The sequence below is a fragment of the Henckelia pumila genome, chromosome 2, assembly GCF_033568475.1.
Source record: "Henckelia pumila isolate YLH828 chromosome 2, ASM3356847v2, whole genome shotgun sequence".
Lineage (NCBI taxonomy): Eukaryota > Viridiplantae > Streptophyta > Magnoliopsida > Lamiales > Gesneriaceae > Henckelia > Henckelia pumila.
The window spans coordinates 137,362,663-137,386,458 of record NC_133121.1 but is presented as its reverse complement, the minus strand read 5'-3'; the positions used below and the strand labels follow the sequence as shown (position 1 = coordinate 137,386,458).

Genomic DNA, 23,796 nt, shown 5'->3' with positions numbered 1-23,796 from the left:
TCACCTGTGCTTCCAGTCCATAAGCCTGTATACAAGCTGCTGAAGCTGTCGTCTTTACGTTGTTAAGAGCTTGGAAGTGCTGAAGTAGTTGAGTGATTTGACGTAGACTATTCTGTAGTCCAGTCAAAATCAAAAAGTCATCGGTGGCGGTAGGACCCTTGGATTTGAAGTTCTTGACACGCTCAGTAATCAACAGAGATATCAGGCTTCCTCGAAGCTTCAAGTCGATGAGCTGTCTTCTTTTCAGAGCCTCCACGATGTCTTCAGTGTCAGCAAAAAGAAGCATCTTCTGCTCAATAACGTTCAGAGCTTTCCACTTAGGAAATATTTGAGCAAGCGTCAGGTGAGTACGGGAATGATGTCATCTGTCAAAGCGCTGTAGGTTACGCTTGACAGTGCGGAGAACGTGAGAGATGATCAAGTTGAGCTCTACAGTAGCTGCTGGTTGAGCCTTAGGTGAGTAGATCATCACACCTTTCTCTTTGTCCTTGGGATCAGCTAGAGTGACCTTTGGAGTTGATGAGGCACCTTCCATGATTATCACACCCTTGGTACGACGTGGAGCAGTAGTAGCAGTAGTGGTAGTAGTCTCGACCGTTGGCAGAATTGGTGTTGGAACGGTAGGAGCAAGTCCAGAAAGGGACTTTAACTTCTTGTGCTGCCTCTTTTTCTCGCCTGCAGGCGTGGATGGCACAGCTGCTTTGGAGACAGAAGGAGATGACTTGCTGAAGGCTTGAATCAGTGGAACGTTCTCACATGATTCTTCTTCAGAGTCAGACTCTATGATAAGTTGACGCTTGACAGATTTTTTGGTATGGGCTGGTTTGGCCGCTACCGGGACTGTTGAAAGCGGTTGAGTGACAGCAACAACACTTGCGGTTGAAGGCAGAGTGTCGACCGCAACCTCTTTCTTGTTCAGAAACTTGAAGATTGTAGACTTGTTGAGCCATTTGGTGGGATGCAGAGGCTCAGTCTTGGAAAAGTCTACTCCAAGGACGCTCAAGGTGTGGCAAATTTGCAGAGCAAATCCCTCGGATTGCCCTTTTCCCCTGATCATTTCACATAAAGTAGTGAACAATATGTCTGACCAGTTGATGTTGATTTTGGAGGCGATACAAGCCATGTATTGGAATTTCTCCATCGTCACCTTGTCGTACGATCCAGCCTTGGCAAGAAGATTCTTGGCCACGATGTTGGTCAATAGCCTGAATGGAGCTTTAAGAGATGTCTTCTGAGCCGGCAGTTTGATCGGAGCATCAGTGGTTGAGAATTCCTTCAACCAGTATGAGCAGTTACCATCGGGAAGATCCACGCATTTTGTCAAACCCCTGGAGGGAAGATCAAATGTGCTGGCGAAGAACTTTTGATTGAAGGAGTAGGACTCTGTCCGGATCAAGCATTTGACAGTCCCATGCTCGATTTGAGCGGTTGCAAAGAACTCCTTCAAGACAGGCAGATCGCAGATGGCGCTGCTTCCCAAAAACTTCTTCAGTCCAGAGGCTTCAAGCATGGTGAAGACCTCAGTGATTCCTGCATTGTTTGCCTCAATAACGGAATCAAAGTTGATTGCAAGGCAAGTCTTCTGGATCGACATGATAGCTGTAGATAAGAACTCGAGCAGAGAGTAAGCAAAAGCTTGATAGTAATACGATAAAACTTTTAATGCAATATGAAAGCTTTAGCAACGGTGAAAGGTTGATATACGAGTATAAAGAAGTATATATAGGAACCTATGGGCCATATGGTGATGTCATGAAAAGTATTTTTGAAATTCAAAGAGTTTTGAAGAGTATAATCACCGCGCCCAATCAATGTCATTTGGTTCAAATCACAAAGCTGCTAGTACAGAGCCTGTCAGAGACTAGCTAAAGGCGGATGATATGACAATATTTATGGCAATGTAACAGCTAAGCTATTAAAGTCATACTAGCAATCATTCCCCCTAAAAGCATGCATACTAACTTAGATCTACTAAGCCAAGAATATTTCGAAAATATGAAAACTTAGCGTCCGGTAAAGGCTTGGTGAATATGTCTGCTGCTTGCTGATCGGTAGAGATGTATTCCAGCCTTATTTCCTTCTTTAAGACATGATCTCGGATAAAGTGATGCCTGACATCAATGTGCTTTGTCCTAGAGTGCATCACTGGATTGTGAGTGATGGCTATGGCACTTGTATTGTCACAGTAGATTGGAGTTTCACTCGACCGGATTCCATAATCATTAAGCTGCTGTTGAATCCAGAGTATTTGAGCACAACAGCTGCCAGCAGCAAGGTATTCTGCTTCGGCGGTCGAGGTAGCAATTGATGTCTGCTTCTTACTTGACCACAAAATTAGTCTATCTCCAAGGAAGTGACATGTGCCACTTGTACTTTTGTGATCAATTCTACAACCTGCATAATCTGCATCTGAATAGCCAATAAGATTAAGATTTGAATCTTTGGGATACCAAAGACCCACATTAGTAGTTCCTTTAATATATTTAATTATTCGTTTGGCGGCAATGAAATGAGATTGCTTAGGTGCTGCTTGAAATCTAGCACATAAACAAACTGAATACATGATATCCGGTCGACTGGCAGTCAAATAAAGCAATGAGCCAATAAGGCCTCGATACATTGTTACCTCGACCGGGATTCCCCCTTCATCTTTATCAAGCTTGATTGATGCACTCATGGGGGTAGATACAGTTGAGCACTGTTCCATTCCAAACTTCTTTACCAATTCCTTGGTATACTCGGATTGATTGATAAATATTCCAGTTTCAAGTTGCTTCACTTGCAATCCAAGAAAGAAATTTAGCTCGCCCATCATGCTCATTTCAAATTTCTCCTGCATCATCTTAGAGAACTTTGAGCACAACTTGGGGTTAGTTGACCCAAATATAATGTCATCAACATAAATTTGTACTAGTAACACATGATCACCTTTTACAAATTTAAACAAGGTCTTATCGACCGTTCCAATTTGGAAATCATGTTCTAGTAAAAATTTTAGTAATGTATCATACCATGCATGCGGTGCTTGTTTTAATCCATAGAGGGCTTTGTCAAGTTTATAGATATATTGAGGATGAGTAGGATTGACAAAACCTGGTGGTTGTTCAACGTACACCTCTTCTTGAAGTAGACCATTGAGGAATGCAGACTTGACATCCATTTGATAAACTTTAAAGTCCTTGAAAGCTGCATAGGCAAGAAAGATGCGGATTGCTTCTAGTCTTGCAACTGGCGCGAAGGATTTCTCAAAGTCTATGCCTTCTTCTTGTCTGAATCCTTGTGCAACAAGTCGAGCTTTGTTACGCACAACAGTGCCATGTTCATCGAGCTTGTTACGAAACACCCATCTAGTTCCAATCACATTTTGATTTTCCGGTCGAGGAACTAGATGCCAAACATTGTTGCGGGTGAATTGATTCAACTCTTCTTGCATAGCTTCAATCCAGCTGGCATCTGATAGAGCTTCATCTATCTTCTTGGGCTCTACCTGAGATATGAAAGCTGCATGCAAGAATTCATTAATCATTTGACCACGTGTTTTTCGAGGAGCAGAAGGGTCACCTATGACCAACCCAGGTGGATGATCTTTGTTCCACCTAAAATAATTCCCTAAAGGGTTGTCATCAATTGGTTGACGAACGTCCTCGTTTACTGGATCATCATTGGCAGGAGGATCGTTATCAACCGGTGGATCCTCTTCTGGCCTTGTTTGATCACACACGGTAGAGGGAACTGGATCATCCTTCTTTGGAGGATATGGATCACTGTCACTCTCTTCCTGTAGATTTGTGTTTTCCAGTCTATGACTCAGATCATTTATGCTCCCTTGAGTTTGTTCTGTACAAAGAGTAGATTCATCAAAAACAACATGAATGGTTTCCTCGACCGTTAGTGATCTTTGATTGAACACTCGATAAGCTCTGCTAACGGCTGAGTAACCAATAAAAGTTCCTTCGTCTGCTTTGGCATCGAAGGCTGTCAAATGATTTTTGCCATTGTTGTGGATAAAGCATTTGCACCCAAAAATTTTGAAGTATGAAATATCAGGTTTTGTGTCATTCCAGATCTCATATGGAGTTTTGTTAAATCGTTTATTAATCATAGATCTGTTTTGAGTATAGCAAGCTGTGTTAACTGCTTCTGCCCAAAGTCTTTGAGAAACATTTGAATCAGCAATCATAGTTCTGGCTGCTTCTTTTAAAGTACGGTTCCTTCTTTCAGCCACCCCATTTTGCTGTGGGGATCTAGCAGCTGACAACTCATGCTTGATTCCCTGATCATCTAGATAAGTCATAAGAGTGGTGTTTAAAAATTCAGTCCATCTATCACACCTGATTCTATCTATCACAGTAGATTATTCATTTTGCAAGCGTTTAAAAAGCTTAATCAGGTGAGGTGCAGTTTGATCTTTTGAAGAGAGAAAGATGACCCAAGTAAATCGAGAAAAGTCATCTATAACAACAAGAGCATATCTCATTCCCCCTATGCTTCTTACTGGTATAGGACCAAATAGGTCCATGTGAAGTAAATCTAAGCATTTGGAAGAAGACATACACCCTTTATTTTTAAAGGTTGCTCTCACCTGCTTTCCTAGTTGACAAGCAGGACAAACTTTGTCTTTTATAAAATCTCCTTCAGGCAGACCAGAAACCAAATCATGCTTCCTCAAGTTAGAGATGGACTTAAAATTTAGATGATTTAACCGCTTATGCCACAACCAATGTTTATCATGATGAGCAGTAAGACAAGTAGGTGAAGAAATATGTGAGCAAGACCAGTTTACCTTGTAGGTGTTTAGGTCTCTTACACCGGTCATAAGAGTCTCACCTTTGTCATTTTTTATGATGCAAGTGTGTTTGTGAAACTCGACCGAATGATCATTGTCACATAGTTGACTAATACTTATCAAATTATAGCACAGTTTGTCAACAAGCAACACATCTTTAATAATGATGTTACCATGGATAATCTTACCCTTACCCACGGTTTTACCTTTGGAGTTGTCTCCAAAGCTGATCTTTGGTCCTTTGCACAGCACAACTTCTGTTAGAAGTTCTGGATTCCCTGTCATGTGCCGTGAGCAACCACTATCTAAGTACCAGGTAGTGTCCTTGATAGAAGTGGTCTTCTCGCCCGTTTGGACTTTTAGTACCTGCAAAAAGTGAAGAAATTTTGGTACCCATATCTAGTAGGGTCCAGGTTGGATTAGCCCTTTCGGGACCCACACCTGGAACACCCTTACAGGTTTGCCCGTGTGTGTGTCCAGAAATCTGTGCGGTCGATAAGCAGTAAATGTGTGTGCTTGTGAGGTTGCTGTGTGCTGTTTGCCTTTTTGATCTTTATCAGTTAGCATGTACCTCTTTTGAACTGGCCTGCAATTAAAGTACTGGTAAGGCTTCTCCTTTGACCATCTTCTCTTAGAGTAGTTAGACTCATTCCATGGCCTTTTGAAATTAGATTGGTTTCCCTTTCTTATTTCATTAGGTTTTGATTTAATCCAAGTTCCTCTTTGATTAGAGATCTGGGGATCCACATATCCCAGCCCTCTATGCTTAGAGCTTCGTTCGTTAGATACTTTCTGATTTTTGTCAAAACTGCACTCATCATGTTCATATATCGTGCTGGACCTGACAAATCTTATTTTGTTAAGATTGCCTTTGTCCAGGCTTGACTGAATACAAGATTCCATAGACTGTTCATTTGTTCCAAACCCTAGACCGGTTTTGTCATGTGCCGGTCTTTGGATTTCTTGAATCTTGTCAATGGTTACAGAAGATTTATTCCAAGCCTTAATTGTTTCAAGTAGTTTTTTGTTCTCAGTCAAGGTTGCTTGGAACACTCTTTTCAAGGTGTCATTCTCAGTAGCCAGCAGACTTAGCTTGACCTTAAGACCATCAAGCTCTTTTCGTTGCATGCAGCTTGATTCGCTTGACTTATCTTTTAGGTCAGCTCTTTCTGCCTTTACCTCCTCGAATTCCTTGGATAATGCTTTGTATTCATTAGCCATTTCGTGTAAAGCAGTAACTAGATCACTGTGAGTAAATTCAGGTGAACCAAAGTCAAATACCTCCTCAACTTCTTCTTCGATGTCAGCCATAAGGCATTCCACCTTTTCATCATCGCTGTCATCTGAAGAGCTTCCGGTATTGGGGTTGTCAGAGTCAGACTCAGCCCACTTGCTTTTGCTTTCGTCTGCTACTAGAACCCTTTGGTCTCTTCCTTTTCTAAACGTCCTCTTGTCCTCCTTGCCCCTTCTTCTTTCGAAGAATTGCTTCTGATCATTGCTCTTAGGCTTGGTGCAATCTGCAATGAAGTGGCCTGGCTTGCCACAGTTAAAACAAGTAGGACCATCGTCTGTATGGTCCGATTTATGATAATTTTTAAATTTAGAATTGTTTTTACGCATAAATCTACCAAATTTCTTGACAAAGAGTGTCATGGCTTCGTTGCTGATTTGCTCAGCTGATATCTTTGGAGCTTCCTCGACCGGTGGACGCATCACCGTTGAGGTTAAGGCCTTGGTTGGTTGAGAGGTAGATGGTTCATCTTCTGTCCTCATGTTGAGCTCGAACTCGTAGGCTTTGAGATCTGCAAAGAGATCATGCAGTTCAACCTTGCTTAAGTCTTTTGACTCCCTCATGGCCACTGTCTTGATCTCCCATTCTTTGGGCAAAGCTCTCATAACCTTCACAGCAATTTCACGGTTAGTATAAGTTTTTCCTAAAGCAATAAGATCACAAATGATACTACTGAACCGTTCATCAAATTCAGCCATGGTTTCCCCCGGCTTCATTTTGGCATTGTCATATTTTTGAATGGCAATGGTGAGCTTGTTTTCCTTGGTCTGGTCATTTCCTTCACACAGCTGAGTGAGCTTCTCCCAAATCTCCTTTGCTGTGGAGCATGACTTGATTTTGCTGAACATGTTCTTGTCCAGTGTTTTGTATAGGATGTCCCGGGCCACATTGTCAAGATTGGCCTTCTTTTTGTCCTCAGTAGTCCACTCAGCTCTTGGTTTCTCAATCATTTGTCCTGCACCATCGGTTAGAGCTGGGTTGACCTTCATGATTTTGATAGGACCGTCTGTTATGACATATAGCATGTCATCGTCTTGTGCTGCAAGATGTGCCTGCATGCGAATTTTCCAGTCATCATAATCTTCTTTAGAAAACATAGGAATTTTGTTGAAAGAAGTCATGATTTTAAAACTTTAGATCAGCAGTTGAGAAAGGAACCCGCTCCGATACCACTTGTTGGGATCGGTTCAGAGGGTAGAGGGGGGTGAATACACTCTGAAACTTATTTTCTTTCTTTTCAAAATGATCAAGTGAAGTTTAGTTCACTTAATCTGTTTTCTCAACTTCTAAAACGGTTTGAACAACTTAAATAGTGCGGAAATAGTTCAGAGGTTTTAGTGATGCAAAGGCAAGTTATAACACGATGTATGAGCAATATATAAGATAAATATGCAGTAAAGACTAAGGCACGATTTATGGAAATTCGAAGGCTTAATCCTTCTACGTCTCCCCTTCTTCCACTTAGGAAGGAATTCACTAGAAGACTTTGGTTATTACAACGTCTTGCAATACACCCACTTCAGACTTAGGACTTATCCAATGCCTAATCCGAAACTCCTAGATTTACACAGATAAGATTCTCAGTTCTTATCAGACTGGTGGAAGCTTTCAGAGTAGCTTCAAGTCTCTTCAATAATGAATACAGTCCGGTTGAGCTTCTCAAACTGCAGAGCGCTCGAGAGGCTTGGAAACCCTAGGATGATCCTTGAAGATCAGATATGTAAACTGTAGGCGAGGGTTTATTTGAGCAGCAAGTGAATGATCTTGTAAGTGTGCTCAAGTATTGCTTCAGTATATCAGATGAGGACTTCTGATAGTATTCAAGTGATTGAGTTGATTGAGATTTTTCGTGTTGCTTGTCTTCTTTTCACTTCTTGAGCAATCTTCCCTTTATATAGGTCAATCATCAACGTCTTTATTTTGAACGTTCTGATGCTGCATTGAATGCACATTTAATGCTTCATAAATGCATTGATGATTCTGCATGAAGATCGTACACTTCTTTAAATGCAGACAACTTCCAGGGTCCAAAACTGGTATAAACGGTCGAATGCTTTATCTGTAGCCATTCTGCGTTTTTGCCATTTTAGTGCAACCTGTTGTCTTGATGCAAGAGTCAACAGATCTTCTGATACGCCGGTTCTTCTTTTGATAAAAGATCTTGCAATGAACGTCTTGTCTCAAGTATTTGTCTTGAGATATCTTGATAAGCAGTTGGCATTCTACCGGTAGATAGATTTATCCTTTGCTGGTTTGAATAACCAGTCGATAGGCTTGTGACTGCAACCGGTCGAGAGACAAAGGCGGTTGACAAGCTTCCGGTAGATAACTTGAAGGGTTTAGACGGTTGCGGTAGGAGTTGTAGTAGATTCCTGAAATACAAAAGATTGGCAGCACATTCCTATACAATGAGTTGTTGTTTGTTATCACCAAAATGTCGGATTCAACACGTCTGTTTCATTTATTATTATTATGTCTTTATTTGAAGAAAAAATATAATTCGGAAAGATTACTAATTATCTTCTTTTTAATAGTGTCAATATAATTAGTATCTTCTTTAGACCATTTTCACTTATAGTCTTGTTTAAATTTTGTCTGAAGAAGTTTTCTGATTTCTGCAAGTTTCTTAATGTAATTTCCAAAATAAGTTAATAATCCTAAAAATCTTCTTAATTGATCTTTATCCTTGATTCCACTAGAAAAATCGTGAATTTTCTTAAGTATATGCTGTTGTAAACAATGTTTTCCATCTTCTATTTGTAATCCTAAATAATTTATTTTTGTTTTAAACAATTGTGTTTTTTTTTCAGAAAGTATAATTCCATCTTTATGACAAATATCTAATATTGTCATGAGGTCTGAATAAATTAATATGTCATCTATATAAACACAACAAAAATCTACATATGATTTAAAAGATTCATCCATATATCTTTGAAAGATATCTGGTGCTTGTTTAAGTCCGAAAGGTAATACAGTCCATTGATATTGTCCTTTTGGACAACTGAATGCTGTAAATAATTGTGTTTGTGGTTCTAGCTGAATTTTTCAGAATCTTGATTTACAATCTAAACTGAAAAAATATTTCATTTTTCTTATATAAGATAGTAAATCATTTTTATTTGGGATATAATATCCGTCCATAATTGTTGCTTTATTCATTTTTCGATAATCAATTACCATTCTTTTCTTATCAGTATCTTTTTTACTGACATAAAAGGCTGGTGAAGAGTGTGGACTTTTACTAGGGATGATTATCTTAAGTTTTAATAATTTTTGAACTTCTTTTTCGAATATTTTTACATCATCCATGTTACATCTTCTTGGTCCTTCACGGATTGTGATATTAGGGTCTTTGAGTTTTATTGAAGCAATGAATTGTTTTCTTTTCTTAATTTTGTCCTGAGATTTTTCAGAACAAATATCATGAAATTTCTTCATGATTTTTTTTCCAGGATTAATCGTTAAAATATTTTTTATTTTTAGTTCTATTGGATTTGTATTTCGTTTATGAAAATTCTTTGTAAACCCTTCATTTCCTACACGAAATGCTGTTCGTATTTTAGGAATGAAAATCATTGATGATCCTTTGTTTAAAGTTATGTGATCTTCAAACTGTGTAAAAGGAAGATATTCTCTTAAAAAGTTATTTCCTATTATAATGTCCATTCCTGATTCTATTTGGTATATAATGGGTATTACAAATTTTGTTTTCTCAATTTCTATTTTTAATTTTTCTGCTACTGTATCAAGCATGATTATTGATCCATCTCCTATTCGAACTTTTAATCCTTTATCGTATTTCTTCCAATAATGATTTGGGAGTATGTGTTTACTTGCTAGACACATACTTGCTCCTGTATCAACATAAGCATGTATATGATATGGTTTATGTTCTTTAATTTTAATTTGAATTTTTATATAAAAACTATTTGGATTTGTTTTGTTTTTAGATTCCATTCTCTCATTTTTTTATTATTATTTATTTATTATTATTATTGTATTTTGTATTGTAGTAGTGATTGAAGTGAAAGATAATGGATAAGGGTAGAAGTGGCATTTTTAAACAAAATTTTCTCTCTCCAAGGAGTAGAAAATAAGTTTTAATGTAGTAGGTATTAAAATGTAAGTTAATAATAAGTTTAGGTATTGATTTGAAATTTACCCTTTTTTTTTCAACATTAGGGGTGGTGTTGTAGGTCTCTCCCATTTTTGAGAGGTTGATGTCACTTAGGCTAGAAGCCTTAGGCATATTCTTAGCATGATTTTCAAATTGTTTTATTGCAATAATTGTTGAATTATGCATAAAAAGGCATGGATTGAAAGTTTGAAATTATATACCTACACGATAAAATACCATAAAGCAGGAGGAGTTTAGATTGACTAGTAATAGTTTTTAAATACAAAAAATTCTTATATCGAATAACAAAAATAAAATGTTATTTACATAAAATTTATTTTAGTGAATTTATAACTTATCAAGATATCTTATCTATTTTCAAATCTTTTAAACGTATAAAAAATATTTACTTATATAATTATATTATCTTTCTACATTATTAATTTTCTTTAAATATCACTCTAATTTCAAAATTAATGTAAACAATAATAATTTTACATTAAATATTAATACTTTTTCATAAGATACAGCTTCATCCGAGTTTTGCGTAAAAAATTACTAAATTTGAAAACAATAAATATTATAAGTGAAAATAAAGAAACATTTATAAAATTTATATAATTATTCTAACAACGCAAGCACACACCAACACGTTCTTCAGACACTAGTAAATATATTATATAATATTTAAAAAAATTGTATAAGCATGTCTCCTAATTTAACTTACTAGTATATTTAGTATGAATAAGGTTTCATTTGTACGTGTGACGGTTTCACGAATTTATATTAAACAGAAAAATTAACATTGTCCACATCTTTAGTAAAAAGTAATTGTTTTGACTTTTGATATAGAAAATAATAATTTAAACTCAAATCCATATATATTACACACAATAGATATTTTGTGAGACGATACATATTTGTATTCATAATATGACCAATTCGATCCATATTTGCAGTGTCAGTAATACTTTTGACATAAAAATTAAATTTTTTCACGAGTACTGTCATGTTAAATAACCGTCTCAAAAAATTGATCTGTGGGATAATCAAATGAATTTTGTATGTCATACAATATTTCTAGGGTTAATTGTCAATCACTCCCTAAAACACTTTATAACTTATTTATAAATCCCTACATAAATAAAACTTACTTTCAACTCCCTGGAGAGAGAAACTTTTGTTTCTAAATACCAATTTTACCCTTATCTCGAAAAAAAAAATAAAAAAAAATGAGAGAATGGATAATAAAAACAAAACTAATCCAAATAGTATATATATATAAATTCAAATTAAAATCAAAGAACATAAACCATATCATATACATGCTTATGTTGATACAGGAGCAAGTATGTGTTTAGGAAGCAAGCATATACTTTCAAATCATTATTGGAAGAAATATGATAAAGGATTAAAAGTTCGAATAGGAGATGGATCAATAATCATGCTTAATACAGTAGCAAAAAAAATAAAAATAGAAATAGAAGAAACAAAATTTGTAATACCCATTATATATCAAATAGAATCAGGAATGGACATTATAATAGGAAATAACTTTTTAAGAGAATATCTTCCCTTTACACAATTTGAAGATCACATAACTTTAAACAAAGGATCATCAATGATTTATATTCCCAAAATACGAACAGCATTTCGCGTAGGAAATGAAGGATTTACAAAGAATTTTCATAAACGAAATACAAATCCAATAGAACTAAAAATAGAAAATATTTTAACGATTAATCCTGAAAAAAAAAACATGAGGAAATTTCATGATATATGTTCTGAAAATCCTCAGGACAAAATTAAGAAAAGAAAACAATTCATTGCTTCAATAAAACTCAAAGACCCTAATATCACAATCCGTGAAGCACCAAGAAGATGTAAAATGGATGATGCAAAAATATTTGAAAAAGAAGTTCAAAAATTATTAAAACTTAAGATAACCATCCCTAGTAAAAGTTCACACTTTTCACCAGCCTTTTATGTCAGTAAGAAAGATACTGATAAGAAAAGAATGGTAATTAATTATCGAAAGATGAATAAAGCAACAATTATGGATGTATATTATATACATAATAAGAATGATTTACTATCTTATATATGAGAAATGAAATATTTTTTCAGTTTGGATTGTAAATCAGGATTCTGGCAAATTCAACTAGAACCACAAACACAATTACTTACAGCATTCAGTTGTCCAAAAAGACAGTATCAATGGACTGTATTACCTTTCGGACTTAAACAAGCACCAGGTATCTTTCAAAGATATATGGATGAATATTTTAAATCATATATAGATTTTTGTTGCGTTTATATAGATGACATATTAATTTATTCAAAAACACTAGATCAACATTATAAAGATCTCATGACAGTTTTAGATATTTGTCATAAATATGAAATTATACTTTCTGAAAAGAAAGCACAATTATTCAAAACAAAAATAAATTATTTAGGATTACAAATAGAAGATGGAAAACATTGTTTACAACCGCATATACTTAAGAAAATTCATGATTTTTCTAGTGAAATCAAGGATAAAGATCAATTAAGAAGATTTTTAGGATTATTAACTTATTCTGGAAATTACATTAAGAAACTTGCAGAAATCAGAAAACCTCTTCAGGTAAAACTTAAATAGGACTATAAGTGGAAATGGTCGAAAGAAGATACTAATTACATAGACACTATTAAAAAGAAAATAATTAGTAATCTTCCTGAATTATATTTTCCTTCAAATAAAGATATAATAATAATTGAAACAGACGCTTCAGATGAATACTGGGGAGCATGTTTAAAAGCTTATACTGGAGAAAGAAATTTAGAAGAACTTACTAAAACAGCTACTAGAAATAATGAAGAATTGTGCAACTATACATCAGGAATTTTTCAATGTGCACAATTAAATTATCATTCGAATGAAAAAGAATTATTAGCTTTAATATTCACAATTAGAACTTATGAAATTTATCTTATTTCTAAACCGTTTTTAGTAAGAACAGATAATATGAATTTAACATATTTCAAAACAAGGAAAATATCAAGAAATGCAGGGAGAAATGCGGCAAGGCTAATTAGATGGCAATTGGAATTGAACCATTATCAGTTCGAGATCCAACATGTCAAAGGAACGGATAATTTATTACCCGACGCATTAACCAGAGAACTTCATCCAAACTATACTATCCGTAGTAACGAAATAATAAAGGAGATCCTAAGTGATCCAGAAAATGACTGTGAGTCATCCGAACATGCCTCAGAAAGCATGGGGAATATAAATTGATGAAATGAGATTTATATTTAGAAACATGAATTATTTTATGACTTTCAGTCATCCGAACATGCCTCAGAAAGCATGGGGAATATAAATTGATGAAATGAGATTTATATTCAGAAACATAAATTACTCTTTGAGTAAAATAATCAATTTAAGATTGATTCAATTCTTGCAAAAGAATTTATAAATGCAATGATACGCATAATAAAACTATCCGAATTACTCACGAAAAGAGTTATTTTACTAACCATTATATATATAAATATGTTTTCTTGTGCAGAGTATAATCAAGATGGAGCAACTAAGTCAATTAAAAGAACAATTGATTGAATTGCAGGAAGAAATTCAAATTCTTCAACTAAAAGAAAGGAATTTGAGTAGAAAAATTCAAAGGACAGAAGAAAAGATGATAACTTCATCATCATCATCCTCACCAAGAACACCAATCAAAATGGCAACTCCATTTGACAAAATAATGGAGATAAAAGAGAAACAGTCAGTGGTCACAACCAACACTGACAAAGAAAAAGAAAAGAAAAAAGAACCAGTGGACACAGCCAGCACCGAGAAAAATAAAAAAGAAGAAAGGACATTTAAAAGTGCCCTTGAAAAGAAAGAAAGAAAGATGGTCAATCTGCGACCACAAAAACCAATTTTTGAGAAAACAAATTTTTCAGAAAAACTCAAGACTAAATTCTTTGAAACACTAAACTATTTGAGAATAGCCAAACCATCTGCAGAATCTTGGCTACAAACTTGTGACACACAAAGCATATCAAGAGCAAGAACACTGCAAGGTGCTCCAGCGCATGAAGTCGCAAGATTCTTTTCAAATGGATTATTAAGTGGATTGGAAGTCAGTCCCAACAATCAAGAAATATAACTATTTCCATATCAGTTGAGAAATAGTATCATCCAGTTCAAGAAAGCAGTCTTTAAGGACGATCCAGTATTAACATTGAGTATTCACTCAACCCTTCCAGATTGGGATGATAACAAATTCTATCAACCAATGGTATATATTCAATGTCGAAAACAAAAAGACAAGTTCTTATTCGAAGGATCAAATGAAGAGAAACCAGTCATGGATATCTCAACACTTCCTGAGATAAGAATAAAGACATTGATTGATATGATCTCAAAGACAGGAAAGATTGATGGAAACTCAAAGGTTAAAATAAATTTTGCAACCAGTAAAATTTTATTAACCACTGGACACAAGGAGACAATCCAAAAGAAAGAACAAGTCATGTTAGCTCAATTCGAAGCTCCAATCTATGAAGCAAGAGTTGACATGACCCGAGAAACCCAACAAATGTTATGTCAAAAACTAAGAACAATGATATCCACTCACAAATGTGGACATTGTCAACCCATTCAGACAGAAGAAGCAGATGTCAAAGAGGACAAACCAGCTGTCAAAGAAGACAAACCAATAAAGAAATGGTCCGAATGCACCAGTAATTCAGAGAGTGACACAATGTAAAAACAAATGAAATCGTGGACCACACCACATGTTAAAGGCATCCACTCAGATGTAAAATGAGCTGTTTCCATTATGTAGTGTCGGATGGTCCCCCTCTTTTCTTTTATTTTTAATTATGTATGTGTTTCTCCACGCCTATAAAAGGAGATGTTTTGTGCTGTAAAAAAAAAGTAAGTGAAGTTTGAGTATCTCTCTCTTCTTAAAGTTTCTTACAATCTGGTTCATACAAGAAGTATGAAAACTATCAGAAACTAAGAAACATAAAATCAAAAACAAAATAAGCCTTATGGCTAATAACTAAACAAGCAGGGCGTAAGGAGGATAAGGTTGGAAACCAATCATTGAATATTCATGGTTAAGAGTAAACCTGGAGATCCATAGAGCAAGTACCAGTTGATCAAGTGATCGTTAAGGGAAAGCAAGGATTTGGCCTCTGCTCAAAACCAAGATTCATTCAAACAAGGTAACCTTCCCAAACCTCCTGCAGCCCTTAATTCAAAGAAATAATCAAAATACATTAATCATGTCATCATCCTTTATAAGAAATGGAAGATTAATAATAAAAAATTGGTTCGAAATAGAAGATAATCATGAATATGATACATTTCGTGAATATCGTTTAAATACTTCTGATTTAACCATATTTGAATCAATTTATCAACTAAAATTTGTATTAATAATCCATGAATGGAACCAAACTAATATGAAAACATTTATCTGTTATAAATGAATCAGATCTGAAAATCCATGAATCAGATCTGTAAATCCATGAATAAGAAAATTCATAAGAATTTGAAGAATTCCGCAACCTGGTATCAGAGCTTAAATAAAGCAAATTATTAATGCATGGATTAACTTTAGATATTGAGATTAAAAATTTATTTGATAAAATAATCTTACTAAAAGATTTACGTCAAATAGATCAATTATGGAATAAAATAAAAGATCTCCAAACCTTTTATTTCAAAAATCATAAAAAAGAATATTTTTCAAGCAACTGGAAAATAATCATTCAAATTTTTGAAAACGATGAAATTGAAGACATAACAATATGTTATGAATAAGAACAAACTTTGTTATCGAAATCCGATCAACAAAAATAAAATAATATAAGTAACAATTTTTACTAAATGGAAAATGTATGAAAATACAAAAATGAATATCTTTAATTTATATTCTCAAAATATAAATTTTGATATAGAAAATTGTGAAAACAATTTGAAACATCTTAAAAATTGTCAATCTTCAATTGATAGTTTCGAAAATTTTTAGAATTTATTAGAACAGATAGATTCGACAAAAAGGCTTTTAATAGCCTTAAGAAAATTAAGAAGTTCTATCATCTGTTAAAATGACAGAAGTAACAATTCCAAATCAAAACAACCTGGTCGATGAATCTGAAGAATCTGAAGAAAACCAAGAGTATAATTTGAATATTATATTCAATCAAAGGAAGTTTGCTGAAATACAGAAAACATGGTTTTCTAATTCAAAAACAAATCTAATAGACCAACCAGGAATACTAAGTAAGATTTCAAATTTTATTAATCCCAGGAAAAATTTAATTTATTATTCGATTCGTACAAAAAAACGATCTTGTAAAATAAATAACGAATCAAGGTCTAATACTCTGAAGTTATTAACAACTCAAGATATTAATACCATCATGGCAAAAGCCAGTGAAAAAGAACGATCTGAACTGAAATATATTCATATCGGAGGAATTGAAATAATAATATCAGCTCACTACCGAGAAGGAATAGATACACCAATTGAAATAACAGTTCGTGACAAAAGAATACGTAATTTCGAGGATTCTATCCTTGGAAAAATTGAAGGAATTTTATGTTACAAAAAGATGAAATTTTGTATTTATCCACAATACAATATATCTCTTTTTGATAAAAACATAAATGACGTTTTAACATTAGATTATTACTTTTATAGAAATAATCTTATGTTAACAGGAAACCATCCGATCAATATAAACTATGTTGTCGGTTTAGCAATAAGTAATAATTCTCAAACAGGAATAATTTCAACAAAACCAACTATTTCTGTTGAAAGAATGTTTGAAAATATTACAAGAATTGAACACCCTCGAAAAGCATTTATTGAAGAAATAAATCCCTATAAAATATGGAGTTCAGATGACCTCCAAATCACAAAACAGTCTGTACCAAGAAGATCATTATCATTTGCTAGAAATGATGAAGATATTCTTGATAAGATTGGAACCATGAATCAAAATATTCTTAAAATTAAACAAGCTATTGTTAATGAGTCAACCTCATCGCAATGACGTCCATAATAAAATTTAAAAAAGATCTAGGAGATTTAGAAAATAATATTAATAAGATCAATCTATCAATACAAGAATTAGAGAAGAATTTTAAATAATATATTGATTTAGCAACGACTAGATTAATAATTGAACAAGAAAGATATAGTAATGAAATATTAAACTATCTTAAGGAAGTTCTTCTAATAGATAAAGGAAAAAGAAAAATGGAAGAAAAACCACCATTCAAAATTGAATCATGGTATAGAAATCCCCTTAGTTATGGCAAACATAAGTATGAAGATGTTTAGTGAAACCGACTCATCTGATTTTGAACAAATAGGAGTAAATACAGAAGAATTATATCATTCAGAATTATATCATTCACATCAGGACTCAGAACAATACAGAGATATGGATATTTCAGAATCAGAATCTGAAGATGATTCTAGACCACGATTAAATCTACGAACGAATGTAGAAGGTAGTGGTGGAAGAGATGATGAAGAATTTAAATATAACAGAGACCAATACTCTGGATCTTATAAAGATGTTAGAGATATTCTTAGAGAATCAAAAACATCAGGATTTGTGAAACAAAATATCTTAGATTTAGGATGTTCAACAGCCAAAGAAAGAAAATCAAAGATAGATCATTGGGCAAATGAACTATCAGTACAAATTTAATTAACACCATTATTAGACAAAAGTGAGAATATTCAAGTTTTAACTCATGGAATGATAAAAATGACACTGGTAGGAGCAGTAAGAACTTGGGCTGAAAACCTAGTAATTACTAATCTACCACAAGGAATGACAAGACATCGATATTTCGAACTATTTGTTGATGCCTTGTACCAAAAATTTTTAAGAGTTTTTAATAATGATGCTAATTTGGTAACTAAGAATATAGAACAAAATAGAGCAATCTTTATATTAGTTAATATTAAATTATGCAATTTATGTTACTTAGAAGAATTTATTTGTGATTATGAAACAAACTATTATCAATTAATAGATGCTGATAAAAAAGAACATTATAAACTAAGTATCTTTAATAAGATACCTAATATACCTATACACAGTAAAGATGAATTCTTAACTAGTCCTTATGCTAAAATTTTAGGAGGAGCTATTAAATTCATCAAAGACATAATAACAAAGAAATGTCATGAAGTAACACTAAATAAAAGAATCTCTAAATCCTACAAACAAAACAATAAACTTTGTTGTGACAAAATGGAATTCACAGTAAAAGAATACGGTTGCAAAACAAACATGTCACACAAATATTTAAAACGACAGAAACAGAATAAATTTAATAAACCTTATAAATCTTTTAATAAGAAATTTATTCCCTATAAGAAAAAGAAATTTAAAAAGAATTTCTTCAGAAAACCTTATAAAAGAAAATTTTATAAAAAGTTTGATAACAAAAAACCACCTTGCCCAAAGGGTAAAGGAAAGAATTGCACATGTTGGTTGTGCAACGAAGAAGGACATTATGCGAATGAATGTCCAAAACGAAACGAAAAGAAAAATAAAATTAAACTTCTTGAAGAAATATATACTATTGGATTCTATCCCGTAGAAACAATTGAATTTTCATCCGATGATGAAAATATTTATTATCTTGATGAATCAAGTGAATCAGATTTTGAATCCGATTCCACATTTGATAATTCAAGAAATAATAATGATTAAAATAACGACAAAGACATTTTCGGAATGACAAATATAGAAAGTAAATTGAAATTTATGTTTGATTTAGGGAGTTATCTATAAGTTGCCCATATTTCTACCTAACATAACTAACACAAATAATAATTTTTGAAACATAAAGCAACAATTTCATTAGTAAAGTCTCACAAAATTAATTTATTATATGATATCTAATAATTTTTTGTGACGTTGTATTACGTTCAAATCACAAAATAAAGGTCGCATCGAATACTTGAGTGTACTAAGTATTTTCAAATTTCTTTAATTTAATATTTTCCCCATATTTTTATTAATATAGAAATTTGAGATTCTCACGCTTTTTTTTTGTTTTCCAGGGTAAAAAAATTTCTCATCCACGAAATTAAAAAAAAATAGTACCATGTATTATCATTCACTTTTCCTCGATGTATCTTTCCTTGTTTTCATGATTTCATCGCTACCAGATTTATGGTCATATTATAGCTTAAATTTTTCGAAGACCGGAACTGATATAATTAAGGTAAATCTGTACTTTTGAAGATCAACTTCAATTAAAGGTAGAATGCTTGGATATAAATATTGTTGATTATATATATATAATATAATATAATAATATAAAAATATAGAACTTGGACTTTAATGTAATGAATTCGAATTCAATCTTTTTTTTTTTTTGTTATAAAATTAGTATGGAGCCGCTGCAATATTCAAAAGGTTTTATGGGCTACTTCTTGCTCAAGACTTATCATCAGTAGACCAAATAAATCCTTAATAATAGTGATCTATTCAGTTCGAGATATAAATAAATTTGAAACACTTACGTACGATTAGATCGATTGATTTGAAATTGCAAATATCTTATCATATCTTTGTTTTGACAAACAAAATTCAAGTGAAAAAAGATTTTAAATTTTAAATTCAACTATAACAAAATCCAAAACTTTATTAAATTTTCACATCTTGTTTATATTTCAGGCTAACAATAATCTCTACCAATTACAAAGTTTATAGCTTCTAAACAAGTAGCCTATCACGTCTCTAATTTAAGCCCCACGCTTTAATATATATTTTATATTCAACCATTTAAAAAAAACTTTATAATGGTAAAATTTTAACAAACGGTGTGGATTTTACCACCTGAGGCGTAGTTACTTTTCCCCCAAAACGAAAAAAAAACCCTAAATTTTTTTTTTTAAAACCCTGGTAAATAAATTCTGCTAAAAAAGAAAAAGAAAAACCCTAATAAATCACTATTAAAAATTATCTAATTTCATCGGACAGTTAATGCGAATATATTCAACAATAAAAAAAAAAAACTTTATAACATTAAAATTTTAACAAACGGTGTGGATTTTACCACCTGAGGCGTACGTCACTTTTCCCCCAAAACGAAAAAAAAAACCTGGTAAATAAATTCTGCTAAAAAAGAAAAAGAAAACCCTAATAAATCACTATTAAAAATTATCGGAAAAATTATCTAATTTCATTGGACGGTTAATACGCAATCGCAGCTCGGAATAATTAGATAGCCTTCATCGCGATTACCACCTCCTGTGATCCACATTTGGTGGTTTTCTAAGGTTTTGATTTGATTTGGTTTGAATCTATTTTTTAAAATCTCACGAGTATCTATCAAAGCAATGTGGGAATTTTCTGTTGTTTGATATGCATTGCCAAATTTTACATAACAGGGATTCGTCGCCCAGCCAAGCAGGAACCAGCCAAAGGTACGGTTTTTTTTTTTTAATACAACTTTTGTTAAAAAAAAATCATTCTTTATCTATCTACCTCTTTGCGTGTAGCTATAGCCCCCAATTTTTATTGTTTTTTTTTTTGGGTGGTGGTGGTGTTTATGACTTCGGAGATTTCGGTAGAATGCAATGTATACATGCAGTAATACTCGACGCCAGTGTGGCAGAGTCTTGAAACTTATTGAAATGTCATATGATGCTTAGACTTGTTAGTAGAGCTCGAGTAATTTGATGCGTTTTATGGGTCTTATGAGATGAAATATCCATCCATGCCACCTAAAAGATGTGAATCGTCTTGAAGTTTGTATATTTGTTTCTTAATTTGTTGCAACATAAGATTCTACAATTTTGGCTGTGGATAAATTTTGTATTGGCCTCAGATTTGATTCTTCTCCGTGAAATGTCTCATGTTGGATGTCACATTTTTTCACCTCCTAAAGAAGTTGTGTATCATTGATCGCTAGCTGTAAACAAAATGGTTGAATCATAAGTTTGGATCACATTAGTGATGAGTCCTGATTTGGATTCTGAACTTTGAACATGTTTTCAGTATCTTGGGCATATTAATCTCACGTGAGCCTTATTTTGTCATACTATTTTTGTCTATCGAGTGAACTCAGTGAAGTGGTGATCCAGATACACTGATATTTACTGTTTCTCTAGTCTTCCCAAGACAAAGTATTTTGGATGACCAAAGGTGGCGTATTCATGATTGATGGAGACAATGTTTTTGACAACACGTCTGTGATGGAACCTAAGTGTGCCAGCCTATGGTTGCCAGATGCTGCTGGACCAGAATTATTTCCCAACAAAAGGCAAGCTATCGAATCCCCAATTTGCAGAGAAGAATTAGGAACCCCCATGGCGAATGCACTTCCTTGGGATAGTTCTCCTGAGTTTCAATCAATGCTATCAGTGCTCAGTTTATTCATGGATGGCATATTTGAATCTGAGATAAACAAACCTGTTGACTTGCATGATAGAAATAAGGTTGCCGAGATAGATGGCCCAGTTTTGCTTAAAAGAGTTACAAATGAAGTATTTGAGAATGACCCATCTGTTGGTTTATCAATTTCTTATGATATTGAAAGCCAAGAAACTGCTGTAAGCTGTGGTGGAAGTAGAGAAACCAATTATGATCCAGGTAAAAATCCTGAAAATGGACTGCATATTGGAGAGTCCAGCACAGGATTGTCCCTGGATCAGGCGAACAACAGAGGAAATGAAAACCCATTGATATCCATGGGACAACCCTATGATAAGGAAGTTGGAAATACAGTTCCGATCGTTCCTTCCTATGACATCAGAGATACTAATATTAGATCTATGGGTTCACCCTTCAGAAAAGGTATTGGCAATACCAAATCATCGACCAGTTCCTCTAAGAAACAGTACTCCAGTAGTTCATGTTTTGGTTGTTATAATGGTGAATCTATAGTTGATGTCCTGTCGAGGCCAGTTAGTAGCTATACTTTACTCTATGAACCATGTTCGGTTCAAACATCACAAACACATAAAAAACGAAAGGCCGCTGTGTCAAATGGTCGGCCACCTAAATCCAGACTTGTGTCTACACCTAAAAGTAAGTTAGGAACCAAACCTACTAAGAAAGAAGCCTCAAACAGTTTCCCATCCAATGTCAGGAGTTTGTTAGCAACTGGGATCCTCGAGGATGTGCCAGTGAAATATGTTTCTACCTTACAGGAGGTAATTTTTAAGGTTTAAATCTTTGTTTTTGGTCATAGTTTTTGGTTTTTTTAATGGACTGACTCGATGTGTTCTTGAAGTGCCAGGAGCTTAGTGGAATCATAAAAGGATATGGCTATCTTTGTGGGTGTCAATCATGCAATTTTTCTAAGGTAAGCCATGTATTTTAATATCTTTTGGAAAAATATGATGGCAATCTCTTACTTCATTATCGTACATGTTGAAAGTTTTTGTTTTTATGGAGGTGCTAAATGCATATGAATTTGAGCGTCATGCTGGTTGTAAGACAAACCACCCAAACAACCACGTACATTTCGAAAATGGGAAGACCATCTATCAGATAGTCCAGGAGCTAAAGAGCGCCCCAAGCAGCATGTTATTTAATGCTGTTGAGACAATGACTGGCTCCCAGATAAATCAAAAGGCCTTTCTCACTTGGAAAGGTAGTGAAATGATCTTATGAAACCTCTTTACCGTCTCCAATTTCCTGGTGTCACTCATTCCTTTGTTTTTCTTCTTGTAGAATCATTTCAAGCTGCCACTCTCGTATATATGGGAAGGAAGAACTAAATAAATGAGCCATTGGTCAAAACAAGAACTTTATTTGGATGTACAGTAAATGGGATATTTTCATGCGCATGGAGGCAAGAACGAGGTTGCGGTAAGTTTTGTAGATATGGAATGGGTTGCTGGAATGAAGAATAAATCATTTATGAATCATTCCGGTATAGTTTTGGATGCAATATCTTGATCTAATTGTTGAACAATCATTCGCCAACCCGCATTTGGGGAAGTGACCTGAGTTTGATCCACTATAATCACACAACCCTCCCCATACAAGAGTTTCAAATTGTTTGAGTCTTGGCTGAATTATAACAAATATAATCAACTTGATAAAGTTAGAATATGTAGTCATCTACACCCTATGTGCATGGGTATGCTGACGTTTGGTGTTGGCATAGTTTGACATATATTTTAAATCCAAACATCTCAATATTGAGACAATTTACATACAAACTTCCACCAAATGGATTCAATTATGACAAAAAAAAAATAAAAAATGGCCGGGGACCCTAAATTCTAATTGAAAAACAAGTAGCCATATTCAAATACTTATTTCATATTCCTGTCATTTTATGATTCTACCTTTCTTGATGGGAGCAATCTTTCAGTCCAAGGCTCAATTTCTTTGACACCGGGTATCAAACCGAGGGCTAATAACACCACATTTGTAAGTCGTCAATTCAACTCAGCCACAATCTTTCCTGCCCTGTGGTCATCAACACACTAAAACTCTCCAATGTAACCTACGAAGCTGATTAACATTTCAAAAATGCTACAGAAACATTAATATGACTATGCAAAAGAGGTGGTTTAAAATTCGGGGAAATAC

At 33.9% G+C, this 23,796-nt stretch overlaps 1 protein-coding gene across 5 annotated transcripts; it reads left to right on the top strand.

Annotated features, from left to right (window-relative positions):
- Positions 1 to 20,432: 20,432 nt before the first annotated feature.
- LOC140883584 (uncharacterized) lies at positions 20,433 to 23,263 on the top strand. 5 transcript variants are annotated; one of them, XM_073290116.1, is made up of 6 exons: positions 20,433 to 20,525; positions 20,637 to 20,672; positions 21,360 to 22,403; positions 22,484 to 22,555; positions 22,648 to 22,846; positions 22,927 to 23,263. In XM_073290116.1, the coding sequence occupies exons 3-6, from the start codon at positions 21,384 to 21,386 to the stop codon at positions 22,971 to 22,973; spliced, it is 1,338 nt and encodes a 445-aa protein (XP_073146217.1). In that variant the 5' UTR covers positions 20,433 to 20,525; positions 20,637 to 20,672; positions 21,360 to 21,383; the 3' UTR covers positions 22,974 to 23,263. The 5 variants fall into 5 exon arrangements, with proteins under 5 accessions (XP_073146217.1, XP_073146219.1, XP_073146220.1 ...); XM_073290118.1 differs by having other exon boundaries at positions 20,446 to 20,525; positions 21,317 to 22,403; XM_073290119.1 differs by having other exon boundaries at positions 20,462 to 20,672; positions 22,490 to 22,555.
- Positions 23,264 to 23,796: the final 533 nt, after the last annotated feature.